Genomic DNA, 13,375 nt, shown 5'->3' with positions numbered 1-13,375 from the left:
ACAAGTCACCTTAGGATGTTTCCTGTATGATAGGCATAAAATTTTAAGGATAATTGCTGGCCTTTTCCAAGAAAGGGCCACATTAACTGTATGAGGAAACAGTCATAATTGTTCTTTTAACATTTGTTTTGTCTTCTGTTCCATAACTGTTTTGATTGTATAGTATTTTTTATATACCACTTAATTTGTTATGTACGTAATATTTATGTGACTCTAAGAATCTGTCACAATGAAGAAGGGTAGGAATTACCATTGGAGGGCGTGCTGGGAGATACAAATATTTAAACCCCAAATGTTTTATTCTCGTCTCCACTAATCATTTTTTTTTGCAGAAGAAGCTAAAAACTTGTAATTACTGTGTTTACTTATTTATATTTTTAAATTAAGCTTTTCAACTTATTTATTTAATTTTTTAGGACATTTGCTTTTAATATTGTTTTCTCTTGTGGAAACTGTATGAATATTTAAAAAATAAAGTCCCTAAGATAACAGATGTTTTTAAACATTCACAAATTAACAGTAATTCTTTGAATTTTTATTAGGTTTTTTGGCTCCAGACAACTCTTTACTGATATTTCTAAATTTCCAGGTGACTTGTTAATAAAAACAGGAAAAATAGTCAGGTAATGTCATCCAGTTTATTCTTTTTATTTTACCTCTCTCGTTTCTCGATTGACTTTATTTTATATGTATAGATGTAACCTAGGTTCTGCCTTGTCACCAGCAGAGTGTAGGTTTCTGTCACTTGGAAGTCACAACAGACAGGGAGTTAATACAGCCATTCTCCTCCTGTGAAAGGACTCCCACTTGGTTTTCAAACCTGTAAATGAGCTTCAGTTTTACGGCCTCTGAAATGACTAAATATTGCCCTTTGGAAAACCTGAATCTTTGCACACAGCATTTCCAGAGTCTACTACCTCAGTTAACCAGGCTTAGTTTTAGGTGGGAAGGAATTGAAACCAGACTGCAATTCAGTTCATCAGCTATGCAGGCTTGTTTGTTTAAGCACTTCCTTCTCTCGTCTCTCACTAACTTTTTTTAAGGCTGCGATTTTAATTGAAAATATCTGTTGTTCTCCCTTGGGCAGAGCCCGGTGGTCCACGCTGAGCTCTGTAAAGTGTCCGAGCTGGTCTCCCCTGTTGTTGTAACCAGCTCCACCCCTTAGATGTGCTTCATTTCAAGGAGCAGTTTTAGACCCAGCACACCTCCTCCCGTTTTTTCATAGCTTCATTAATGCAGACTCATGGGACAGCATTAAAAACCTTGGGACCTAACTGTTGCCTGTGCCCTTTCTCCAAGGACATACATACTTTGTGAAAACACACAGAGGTGGACACGGGTCTGCTCACGTGGGTGCAGCAGCAGTGCAGTGGGGGTGGCCTCTGGTTCACACTGTGTAGACAGTGTCCAGCGAGACCACTGTGTGTTATGATGGTCTGTGTTTTGCTAAGATCTTTGTTTCAGTGTATGCCTCCCAGTATTTTGAACCTAAGTTGAAGAAAAAGATGTTTCTAAATTGTGTTTACTAACCATGCTTTTCTTTACGTTTTGTGTGGCTACATTGCTGGTCTCCTGAGCTTAGCTGTGTCTGTGCACAGGCTGTAATTTGGTAATAAATTTCTAGAGTGTTGCGTGTCAGTGTTTTCTTTGCGGTTCATGTTTGATCTACAGTCGCTGGTCCACTTAACTGCTGCCAGCTGGGAGTGTCAGACCCCTTCACTAGTGAGGGATGGCTCTTTCCAGAGTTTTAGTTCTTATAAAATCACATACTGTAACCCTGACCAAAAATGTGTTTGCTGTGCATTATGCTAATAATTTCAAGGCTGATGCAGGTAAGATAAGTGTGGGTTTTCTATGAATTCTACCTGGCTTAATAAATACCCCTGTCTCATTTGTGTAGCCCCATTGCAAAGTGGGTGTTCTGTAAGGGGAACTTTCCAGATGACTGTGCCTTATTTTAGGAACCCCCCAAAATGATTTTTTTAATTTATAGACTATGTTTTGAGCAGTTTTAGGTTTTCAGGAAAATTAAACCTATGTGTGAGGTGAGTTCTCATCTTCCTCCCCCTCCCCCCATTTCCCCTTTTATTAATATCTTGCTTTAGTGTGATGCACTTGTTTATACTGTAACTGAATCAGTATTGATACATTATTATTGCTGAAGTTCATGGTTTACATCGCAGTTCATTGGGTTTGGATAAAAGTATAATGTCCTGGATCCACCATTACAGCGTCACACAGAATAGCTCCACCGATCCAGCATCCCCACCGGCTCTGCCTCTTCATCTCTGCCCCTCCTCCTAACTGCTGGCGACCTTTCTACTGTCCCCACGGTTTGCCTTTTCCAGCATGTCAGTCAGTTGTAATCACACAGTATGTACCCTATTGAGACAGGCTTCTTTCACTTAGCGATATGCATTTAAGGTTCCTCCTTGTCTTCTTGTGGCTTGATAGTTCATTTCTTTTCTTTTTTTTTAATATTTTACTTATTCATCATTGTATTGCTTAATTATTTGGCAGGGGGGGATAATTAGGTTTATTTATTTTTAGAGGAGGTACTGGGGATTGAACCCAGGGCCTCGTGCCTGCTAATAAGCATGTGCTTTACCGCTTGCGCTGTACCCTCCCCCTATAGTTCATCTCCCTTTATCATGGAATAATGCCCCATCATACGGATGTACCGGTTTGTTTACCCATTCACCTATGGAAGGGCATGTTGGTTGCTTCCAGGTTTCAGCAATTATGAATAAAACTGCTGTAAACATTTCTGTGCAGGGTTTTGCGTGGACATAAGTGTTCAACTCATGTGAGTAAACACCTGAGAGTACAGTTGCTGGAATATATGGTGAGAGTATGTTTAACTCTAAGAAATGGCGGAACCGTCCTCCACAGCGGCTGTACCAGTTTGTGTCCCGACCAGCAGTGAACGAGCCCCTGTCGTTCCACCCTCTCGAGCATTTGGAGCATTTGGTGTCATCTGGGCTCTGATTGTGCCATTCTCATGGGTGTGTTGTGGGTTCGCATTGTTGTTTTAATTTCTCAAAATGTTCTCTAATTGACGTGATGTTCAGCATCTTTTCATATGTTCATCTGTTTTTTAATTGGTTCTTATTGAAACTTCGCTAAAAGATACCACACTTGTTCTCTGATTTTGTAAAACAGAATCTGAACGCAACCTTTTCTTTGTGACTGAGTTCTCCTTGTGATGTGCTGCCCTCAGCAGCAGTGCAGGGGCGCAGGGCTGTCACTAAGTGGTCTGTGAATTTCGGTGTTTGCCTTTATAGCATTTTTACTCTTCTGTTACCAGGCTGTCAACCTCTATTTCTCTTCCAGTTTCTAACCTCCAGTCTAACCTAGTGACGAGGAAACAGTCCGGGCTTGTTAGAATCGTGGGGAAACTAGGAGTTCAGCCTCTGGGGGAAGGAGTGATGGGAGATCAGTTCTGGGGACAGTGGTGTCTGTGTCATTTCTCTTGGCTATCTGTGGCCTTCCTAGCTTCATCTGGTTCCCAGAGAGTTCCAGGTAGACCAAGTGTGAAGTAGATGTCTCTGCATAATTACTTGTCGTGCAGTTGTATCATATTTGTAGCTGGAAGGCACCTGGCAACAATGGCATCCCATGGCTCCACCTTCATTTCTTGCTGTGACCAGTGAGGATTTGATCTCTTAAAGGGAATAAAGGAAAAGAATGAGGGGCAGAATTAATCAGGGACAAAAACAGAACGCATGTGCGGCTGGAGCCTTCCCTTCAGTCCTTTCTGCTCTCTATGCCGTGTGCTGCCTGTGCCGACTGGCTCCTGTGGCTGGGCGTACTTGGGTGCTGGGTGAACCTGGGTCCCGGGGCATTTGCCCACAGCGAGGGCTTCAGTTGGAAACTGCAAGGAAGCATTGGCCAGCAGGGGTCAGCTGCTGCCTTGCAGGGGGTTGAGCAGAAAGGCAGGGTGGGCGCCAGTCTCACCTGGCTGATTCCATCAGCTCAGGCTCAGATTTGGGGGCTGATGCCAACGTGCCTTCCTGCCTGCCTGCTGGATGCCACCGCCAGCTGCACCTGGCCCGGCCGACTCGCGTTCACCTGGGCTTCCTCCCGCTCGTACAGCTGTCGCTCCACCCCCACCCGCCAGCGCAGGTGGGAAAAGGAGTCAACGGAGAGAGCCTGTGTGTTCAGTGCCTCCTTCCTGTCCTCTGTGGGGTCGTAAAAGTCTTATGGCCAACTCTTCCCTAATTTTCATTTTTCTAAGATCTTCTCAGGACCTTTCCTGTAAGTCTTCAGAGACTCAGCAGCCGCCTGAGTCAGTGAGACCTGAAACTGGGAACAAGTGACTTGGTCCCCTCGTCCTACAGGTGAAGGAACTGAACCCAGGCAGGGTTTAGGATAGGTGTTCAGGATCCCACTCTGAACTGGGAAACAGGACTTGCATCCGTTTCTCATCTTGAAGAATGCTGCACAGAAGGTGTAAGGAAAGCCAGTGAGACAGCAGAACGTTTGCGGAGGGCCTCTCGGCCTCTGAAGCACGATGCCAGTACAGACAAGTCACCCAGGCTGGTCAGTAGGAATGAGAAACAGCAGGCGAACTGGCGTCGTAGGACTGGAGCTGACACTCACCGTGTTTGCTGTTTGCTAGATGCTTTACTTCTGTTGCTCTGTTAGATCCACTCATTAGTTCCAAGATACATTTACTATTACTCTCTTCACAGAAGAAGAAACTGAGGCCTACAGAGTGATGCGCTCTAGTCGTTTGGCTCCTGAGAAGCAAAGCGATGGAACCTAAGTCAGTTTAGTCCCAGAGCCTAGTCCTTTGCCATGTTCCGAGGTTACTTTCAACGGTGTTAAATGCAAAAGTACTGAATTCTTGAAGTAAATATGTCAACATTCACCCAGTTTTCTGAGGTGATTAATCGTGGTTTTACCTCTCCTTTCCTGTAATAATCCTTTTTTTCTTTTTTTGCCCGGAGACTTTCAGGCAGACTAAAGTGATACATTCTTTTATAGTATTTATGTTTATGATGATAGGAAAGCAATAGTGGCTCTTGTGTCTTGTGACATGAGTTTGGGGAGTCTGTTGCCCTTTGCTGTGTCTGAGTGTAAATATACACCTACTTGTTTTTCAGGGCAGGCTGTATGAAATGAGCCAATCATTCTGAGAGTTTCCATGAATTATATTTAGACCACCAACTTAAGTGACATAGAACTCAGTTAGTTCCTTTTACTAATAAGATTCCCAACAGTGTTCTGCCCATGAGGTAACAGCTCCACGGTTCTCAGCTGCACGTGTGGCCCCATCAGTTACCAAGAGGGCGGCCCCGTGTGCTTGCCCGTGGCTTCAGTGTCCGTATTGGAAGCACGACCCCAGAGCTGAGTTTAGCTCAGAATGCTCATGACACTTTCAATGAGCACATCTTAAATAACTTGTGTCAACAAATAACTAATCGTGGTATGACTACTGGATTCCGTAACAAATCCTACACTCTAGTGTCAGTCATTATTGTTGTAATTAGAGATGGATGAATCAAGCTTCATTTGGAATTTGTAAAATACCTGCAGGTATTTTTCAAACATTTTTAAATATATTTTATTACGTTTCTCAAACATACTTCACCAAGCATATTTTCTCTAATTTTTAAACCCTGTGTATTTTAAGGGGAATTTAATCCATAAGTTTCTTGATTCATTTATGCTTAACTCACCAAAGTTTTTTAAAGAACAATTTGGTTTTCAAGAAGCCTTAGGAAACCCTTCTCATGAATTCTGTCTGCCTTTAAAAGCCTTTTCCACAATCAAACTTTTTTCCTCAAAGATAAATGTGGCTGAAGTGTTTTAGTTTGGTTTACAATGCAGAGCCCAGATTTCACGTGTAAGCTAGGTCTGAATTTAGTGTAACGAGCTACGCTGCCTCTCCCATAGGAACTCCCTTCCTTTGACTGTGAAGAGCTTGTTCACAACAGAGCTGTCTCGATAAGCGAGCGCGCTGACGGCCCTGCCGCCTGGAGCCGTAGCACGGGGGGCAGGTGGGGGCTGGTCAGACCCAGAAAACTGAATGAACTATTGGTGACCTGTCAGCGAGGCTGAAAATGTATACATATTTGTACATGTTCAAATATACATGGACACACTCATAAAGATGCTTAAATCCTTATAGGTCATCTTTTTTGTATTGACCTCTGCGTATACATGCTAACGGCAATACTGTGTTCTGGATTAAGTTAACAACTTACTGTGAAGTGACTATAACTGTCCTCGTCTCTCTCCAGAAATGTTTTTCACCTGAGGTTTAGTCCGGCCGGTTGCTGTTGCCCAGCAGTGGGTCTCGGAGACCAGCTCTTTGTGCAGTTTTAATTGAACAGGTTGGTTGTATGAAATCTTCTTAGGAAAAGGAAGGTCATTGCCATGAAGGTAACAGAATGTGCTGACAACTAATGGGACAGAATGTCACCCAGCACAGCGGCTCTGGAAGAGATGTGCAGGAACATGGCAACGTAAGAATGGAGTTTGCTCGAGGCAGGTAGACACCGCATCCCGAAGCAGTCGCGTCGGAAGGAGGGCACCGCCTTCCTGGGTTCTCATTAGGGAACCGTGTGAAATACATACTTGCTACTCACAAGAAGCAGCCTCTTTAGTTCGTATTCTTAATGAAAACTCTCATTTTTCCCCCTGAATCTTTTAGCGTGGGATCATTAAACAATGAAAGCATCTCTTCTGTACTTTTCAGAGTATACCAGTTTCATATACATCTTGTTAGTTTGTACTCGAATTCTTTTAATATTTTAGAAGAAACTTTTATAATAGATAAATTCCTTTTAAAAATTAACACCTATATTTTCTTTATTCAAACCAAAATGGAAAACCTCTTTCATGAAAGACTTACCTTTTGCTTTATGCTTTTCCATATGATAATCATTTTACTTCACAAAGGAAATATGCTTGTAAAATTATGAAGGTCGTTTTTAAAAAGCATTATTTCTAGAAATCCAGGCGGTGCTTTCCCTCACTTCTGTCTCCCCAAAGCCCTTGGCCTGGAAGTGAGTCGTGGCTTTTGCTTGACCCCGTCGCGTTTGCCTCGTAGGGCCAGACGTGCTGGCCGTCGTCCCGCAGCCCGGGAGAGGGCCCTGGAAACTTCTGCAATGATGCCTCTCCATCAGGAAGATGTTTGTGAATTTGATACTATGTTTTACCCTGTATTACAACACATTCACTATATTGATAATTCACAGAGTATTTGTAATTTAGTATTTGTATGTAATGTATAAAAATATTCACAGTTATGAAATATGAAAACATGAGAAATAATTTTATTGGCATAAAATGCTCTCCAAAAATTACAAATAGTATTTGTATTGAGAGCCATGAGATTAGCTATGCTTCATTATTTTTTTAAACCTTGGGCTAGGCTAACTAGGTACAGTGATTTACTTAATTTTAGTGCTTAGTTTTAATGACTTTTGTAGATGAAAAAGTTTACTTCACAAAGGTGTGTAGATCCAAGTGGGAGAGAGAAATCGTTGGCCACAGTTACAAGTCCTGAGCTTCTGGTTTTAATCATGGCCCCCAATTATGCAGCAGCTTTCATTTAACTTTGGCTGTTAAATTTGCATCTTCCTTGATGTCAGTCGGCTCTTGCAAATTAATTGGGAGGTTGCATTCTGTATGAATAGTTTCAAAACCCACTGAACCTCTTCATTTGAAAGATTTTAAAATAAACAGGGAAAATTGTTTCAAGTTTAAATTGCACGTATTAGAGTTTTTAATAAGAGACTCCCTGCTTCTGCAACAAAATGACAGAACAATGAATATAAGGTCTCGAGGTCAGGGCCTGGGCGTCTTCCCTCTGCCTGCCTGCCTGCCCCTCCTGGGCTGGTAAATCCCAGTTCTCAGTCCGTCCCTCTGATGGCTTCCCTGATTCTGCTCGGTCTGCACATGACAGTCCTTAAATGACTCAGGACAAGTTTAATTCCTATCCTGAGTTTTCGTTTCTCCTCAGATTGAAATAATTCCGGACCTGTAGATGTGATCACGTCGCAGTCCATTTCTTCCTTTTTATTCATCAGTGTTCCCTGCGCCAGCGGCCACCGCAGTTCCTCCGACATGCATGGCAGACTTGCCCTGGGGAGGCGCCGGCGTGGGTTCTGGTCCTGGTGGGGGCGTCCGGGTGGCCGCAGGCCCGAGGCAGGATGCTGCCCGCTCGCCTCTCCTCATGGCGGAGTAGAGCTGTTCAGCTAGCATCAGTGGGGCTGTAGGAGGCCCAAGAGCAGGACAGAGGCCCTCGTTACTCACAGGGAAGTGTTAAGGGATGAGAGGCGACGACCGGGAGGAGGAGTCAAGGAAGGAGGAGGCTGAATTTTCAAAGGGAAGGGATCTCCGTGCGTCCTGTGATGGGGTGAGGAAGTTTAGCATGAAACATAAATGTTTGGTCTTATTTGGGCCGGGCGTACTCCAGTCACAGCCCCGTCCCTGCCCTTTGGCCGGAGATGTGTTACTGTGAATTGTGAGAACGTCAGCGCTCAAGTCAGAACCTGGGTTCGACCCCAGCCCTGCCACTGCCCAGCTGGGCGGTTTGGGGCAAGTTCCTCATCCTCCCTGTGCCTCTGTCACCTCGCCTTACATGGAGATGGTAATGACAGACCTTTCGTATAGGACTGCTGGGAAGATGGAATGAGGTTCTTGAATTACAAAGTGCTTACCAGCTTCTGGTCCTGTAATAAAAACCCTCAGTAAACGTTAGCTGCCATGGAGGGCTAGAGCAGGCTAGGAGCAGGCTTTTTCAGAGCCAGACGTTGAATATTGAAAAATGTTGCAAATTCTTCAACCTGTTGATAGCTTAAAACTGGCTCCGCTGAGAGTATTTGTGCCGTGGAAACGGCAAACACAAGAGTGGGGTTTCTGCCTCCACACGGCCCCCCTGTGGAGCCAGTTTACAGCACATCCCTGGTTACCTGTTTGTATTTCGCATGAGTTTTTGTTTGTTTGTTTTTCCTGCAACTAAAGCAGCTCTGGATGCCCAGGCTGGCTCTTTGTCAGCCCCTCTGGAATAAGTAGATGCAACGGTGAGTAACACTCCTGGCCCTTGCCGGTCATGAATGGGGTCAGGCCGATTTGCCGTGAGCCGTTCTGACTGGAGAGGGGAGTGGCTGCTTTGGATCTGCCACAATTAGGGACCACCCTCTTCTCTGAGCTAGACTTCGCTTCAGTACTTTTATTGTGATGTAGCAGAAATCTTCGGACACCAGAAACAGACCAAAGTGTTCCATTACCCTTTAATTCCCTGACAAACAGTCTGAGCTGTATCTAGGCAAGACCCACACTGCTCTCAGCCTTTCGCCAAAGGGGAGATTCTTCAGTCACCCAGAGGTTCTGGACCCCAGAATTGTCACAGCTTACCTAGTGGTCACGGCAGACACGTGTACACAGAAGTGTCTGCCAAGTGCTTGTGAGGCTCTTTGGCTGTGTTTCCAGCCAAGGCGGTGGGGGGGGGGGGTGTGGCAGGAAGAAGAGAGGCACTGTTCCCTCTGCTCTGAGCACCTTTCCTGAACCAAAAGGGGGTGTTGCTGGTGGCGCCCAACCAGAACACTTGCCTCATTTAGCACACTAAGGGTCAAATTTCTCCCTCTTGACAACAGAAACAAAACAGCAAGCCGAATTTCTCAAAAAGAGACACTTTAAATATGGAATTTACAAGCTACGTGGTGTCTTCCCTTACTGCACATACATACACATGTCCTGGACAGGATCACACACAGAGGTCTTCGTGCGCCCTGCTTGAGGATCACAGGCGAGAGTTGCAGTTCGTTAGCCCCATTTGCTTTTCACCAAACGAAAAAGCATTACATGATGTCAGAGGGTCTCAGTTTCCACAAAGGGGAGTTTCCCAAGATTTTCTGCTTCGGGGAGTTTGCTGTGTAATCCATGCGAGGTCTGGAAGGATCCAGCCAGGACTTATTTTTCCATATTTTCTAGTTTGAATCTCATACAGGTATTTATTGATTTGTGTAGGTCTATTATTTAGACCTTTATAAAGTCAGTTTAACTTACTGAATGCCCAGCAGACTTGAGGCACAGCCCCTGGCTTAAGGAACTCGTGCCGGTACAAAAATCCCTGAAATAAACTAACACGAGATACTGGACGCATCATCGGGCACCGGGAGCACGTGACTGAGAAGTGGTGTGGAGGGGAGGGCTTCACAGAGGAGGCCCTGCTCTGAAGCACGAAGAGGAGTTTACCATGTGACCAGAGAGGGAGTACTAGTCCAGTAGTGGTGACAGTCATCGCCTTCCTGTTGACTTGTGTTTGAGTTAGTTGCGTTTTATCAGAGCAAGTTCTTTTCCACACTCAGTGGTGAGCTGTGGGAGGGCAGGGGGCATCTGTCATCGCTGTCTCCTCCAAAGGACTTCCCACGCTGTAGAGGCTCCGTCCCCAGTGGGCAGTGAGAACCACACAAGAAGGCTGCTTTCTTCACTGTGACCCTGTAAACAAAGCCCTTCTGAGGAACACTGACATGAAGAAACATTCACTATGTGAAGATGGCGAAGCTCAGATTTGAAATCGGCTCCTAAGCACAAAGCCTAGAGCGAAGTTGGAAGCCTAGTCTGTGGACCTGGTCTAAATAAACACAGAAGCCATTTCCTTTCATTGTTATGTGGCGTAAAGGTCCCTCATTGTGATCAGCGTTGGTGGAGTTGTTGATAAACTGCTTTGCCTGTCTTCTCGGGAAGGCTGCTGCCGGCCCCGGCCCTGGCCTCCATGCAGCTGTGCCCACGAGCAACAGCGTCCTCGAGGCAGCTGGTTTTTACTGCCGTGGATGGCGATGCACCTCTCCAGTCACTGTGTCTTCTCTGTGCTATGAAATTCCCCACCATCTTTCCAGGTCCTGCTATGTTAGCCCATCTTGGAATTGTCTATGGGATAGAATTTTTTCCACATATGAGCCAAGCCTATTGTATAAATCAAAAGGCACTTCTTAATTTGCAGTTGTATATTGAATTCACACATATCAGATTGAAATTCACACTGTTTTGCATTACTCACACTTAATGGTAATTTCTTTTGGCTATTGCCCTCAGGCTGTATAAGAATGGAAAAATAGATTTGAGCTCTTTATTTTGACTATGTTCACAGATTGTAAATCTAATTGGTTCCCTCTCTCTTTTTTTCCCTTAAAGTAACATACACATTACTCTCTGAACAAAGACTGATAAGTAGGGCGGGTTTGCCTTGTAACCATGTGCATCTCACCTCAATTATGCTGTCAGTTCACTTGGAAAAGTCATCTGTTTTTCTGCCTTAATTTGCTGCATCAAGTTGATGTGGACCCCTAATAGATATGCCATCCACCTGTGAAACAGTGAGAAAATTAGGTAATGCTTTAAGAGTGATCTATTTCAGAGCTGAAAGGGACCTTCCAGATCACTGAATCCAGTATTTCTCCTACTGAGCTAGACAATCTACTTGTTCTATAAGAAATTTTTAAAAACTTACGTTTTCATTTAGATGAACAACCACAAAGAAGTAGCAACACAGGCTGGCCCGTAGGGATGTCCTCTGAGCTGAGCACTGCTGTCAGATTTCAGAGGTCACATGACTTGAGTTCAGGGATAGGATCAAGGGTTCCTGCAGACACGTGGGAATTCAGTGATCAAGGAGTGGCCTCTGGATGATAAATCCACGTCTCTCTTTACCACATTGAACTCCAATCAGATCCATAGTGAACTGAGGGCCTCACTGCGACGACGGTGTCACGCCAGCCCCAGATTCCTGGGAGAGGCAGCTGGTGCTGTGTGTTAGGATGGCGGTGTATGCCTGGTGTCTGTGCACTGAGTTACAAGGCTGCTGCTGTTGCCCAGAGCGCTCGTTCTTAGAGCACCAGTTAGCCAAGGCATCCTTGTCCTTCTCTGAGTGCTTGTCACACGTGCCCAGTGGAGGTGGTGGATCAGCCAGCTTTCTGCAGGTAAGACTGAAGCGATGAAATAACCCCCGGATTTCAGCGGCCTGCGATGGCCGAGGTGTGTTTCTTGTTCTCGTGTCCTCTCCAGATCTGTTCTGGCTGTGGCTCTGCTCCATCCATTGTCTCTTCCTGGGACCCATGATACCTTCCATGGCCCCTGTTCTCAGGCAGAGGGAAAAGAGCAGGAGGGCCCGAAAGCACTCAGAGGCCCTGGGAACTCCTCTCCAGACACCATGTACATCACTTCTGTTACGATCCACTGGCCAGAACAAGTCGGATGGCCAGCCCTATTGTCAGCCGAACTGGGAAACAGTCTCTCCAAGAGGCGTCACGTGGCAGTGGGTAGAGATGTGCACTCCTCCCCCGGGGTGGGGTCAGGTTGGATAACCAGGAACCAGGTGCGCCCCGCACAGGCGGCCCCCCCCCACCCCTGCCCCATGACTCTACACCCACGACACTGCCGTGCATCCCTCTGGCTGACCCGGCTCCTCAGTTTGGCTTTCTGTTCTTAATGTTCATTGTCTCTTATTTGGAAGCTTTAGAATTGGAAAACCAGACAGCGTTAGGGCTGGAGGGACATCTAGAGATCTTATCTCATGTTCTTACTTTTTCAGCAGAGGAACTGAGGCCTAGCGAGGCGCTTGGCCCGGGTCACACGGCAAGGCCTTACCACGGCAGCCTCTTCGCAGCGTCAGCTTGTGAGAATGTCAGGGGAAAACTGCCTTGCTAATTGTAAAAGGAAACACCGTTATGGTTCCTGACACCATCCCCCTCCTGGAGACAGAAATAATGCAGAACCTGAGTGGTTAGTCTTGGAATGAAAACTGGCTCATTTCTATCCATTGTTCTTCCCAGCCACACTCATGTGAGAGGCGACTAATTTCAATTTGTTACGTAGCATCAACAGAGCACCAGGAGTTGTTTGGGACAAGAGTTAATTCACAGTTCCTTCCAAGGCCAATTGCATCTCTATTTTAGAAACAGTCTGCACCCTGGGCTGATCTGATTTGAAATAAAACCCGTGTGGAGTGTGCAGCATGCTTCCCTGCAGCCTTTGTGGAGGAACAGTAGGTGGGTGACACTCGATACCGGCCGCGTGAGGCGGGGGGAGAGCTGGCCAGTGGGCAGCCCGTGGGCTTTTCACGTTCTCGTGGGGCTCAACCGATAACAAACGGCAAGCCCAACGCTGCCTGTGGGAAGGGCGGGTAACCTGCGCTTCACCACTGACTTTCCCAGCGCCCCTCTTCTGCTCTTCAGAGATTTCAAGTTCTGAGGTCAATGACCAATGAAAAAGTGCTAAAATAGACGGAGGTTACTGGGAGAGCTCCCATGGGGGGAACAGTGATTGGGAGGCAGCAGAAAGAGGCAAAATAGGAGCAGCCGCCGCTTTGGGAAGGGGGTGCTTTCGGGGGAGACACGGGTGTTACTGCACGAGGGTCTTC

General features: G+C 45.8%; 1 protein-coding gene and 1 long non-coding RNA gene across 25 annotated transcripts in view; one reads left to right on the top strand and one right to left on the bottom strand.

Annotated features, from left to right (window-relative positions):
* The window catches only part of KATNAL1 (katanin catalytic subunit A1 like 1), a 119,632-nt gene that overhangs the window by 63,857 nt on the left and 42,400 nt on the right, over positions 1 to 13,375 (top strand). For 14 of the 24 annotated variants that reach the window (XR_012079871.1, XR_012079883.1, XR_012079882.1 and 11 more), the window contains 2 exons: positions 543 to 623; positions 6,249 to 6,341. The exons of 2 other annotated variants lie outside the window; for them this stretch is intronic. Coding sequence is in view for 4 of the 22 variants with exons in the window: in XM_072976068.1 (XP_072832169.1) it covers positions 543 to 623; positions 6,249 to 6,333 (166 nt within the window). In the remaining 18 variants the exon portion in view is untranslated. Of the gene's footprint in view, positions 1 to 542; positions 624 to 4,694; positions 4,874 to 6,248; positions 6,342 to 12,547; positions 12,967 to 13,375 lie in introns of those variants that run through there. 8 more of the 24 variants (XR_012079875.1, XM_072976068.1, XR_012079876.1 and 5 more) reach the window with 6 other exon arrangements.
* Positions 9,656 to 11,648, bottom strand: LOC140701078 (uncharacterized). Its single transcript, XR_012079893.1, has 3 exons — positions 11,468 to 11,648; positions 11,225 to 11,323; positions 9,656 to 10,887 (listed from the first exon to the last, which is right to left on the bottom strand). It is a non-coding gene; the product is annotated as an uncharacterized lncRNA (long non-coding RNA).

The sequence above is a fragment of the Vicugna pacos genome, chromosome 14 (genome assembly GCF_048564905.1).
Source record: "Vicugna pacos chromosome 14, VicPac4, whole genome shotgun sequence".
Lineage (NCBI taxonomy): Eukaryota > Metazoa > Chordata > Mammalia > Artiodactyla > Camelidae > Vicugna > Vicugna pacos.
This window is presented reverse-complemented; position numbering and strand designations above follow the sequence as displayed.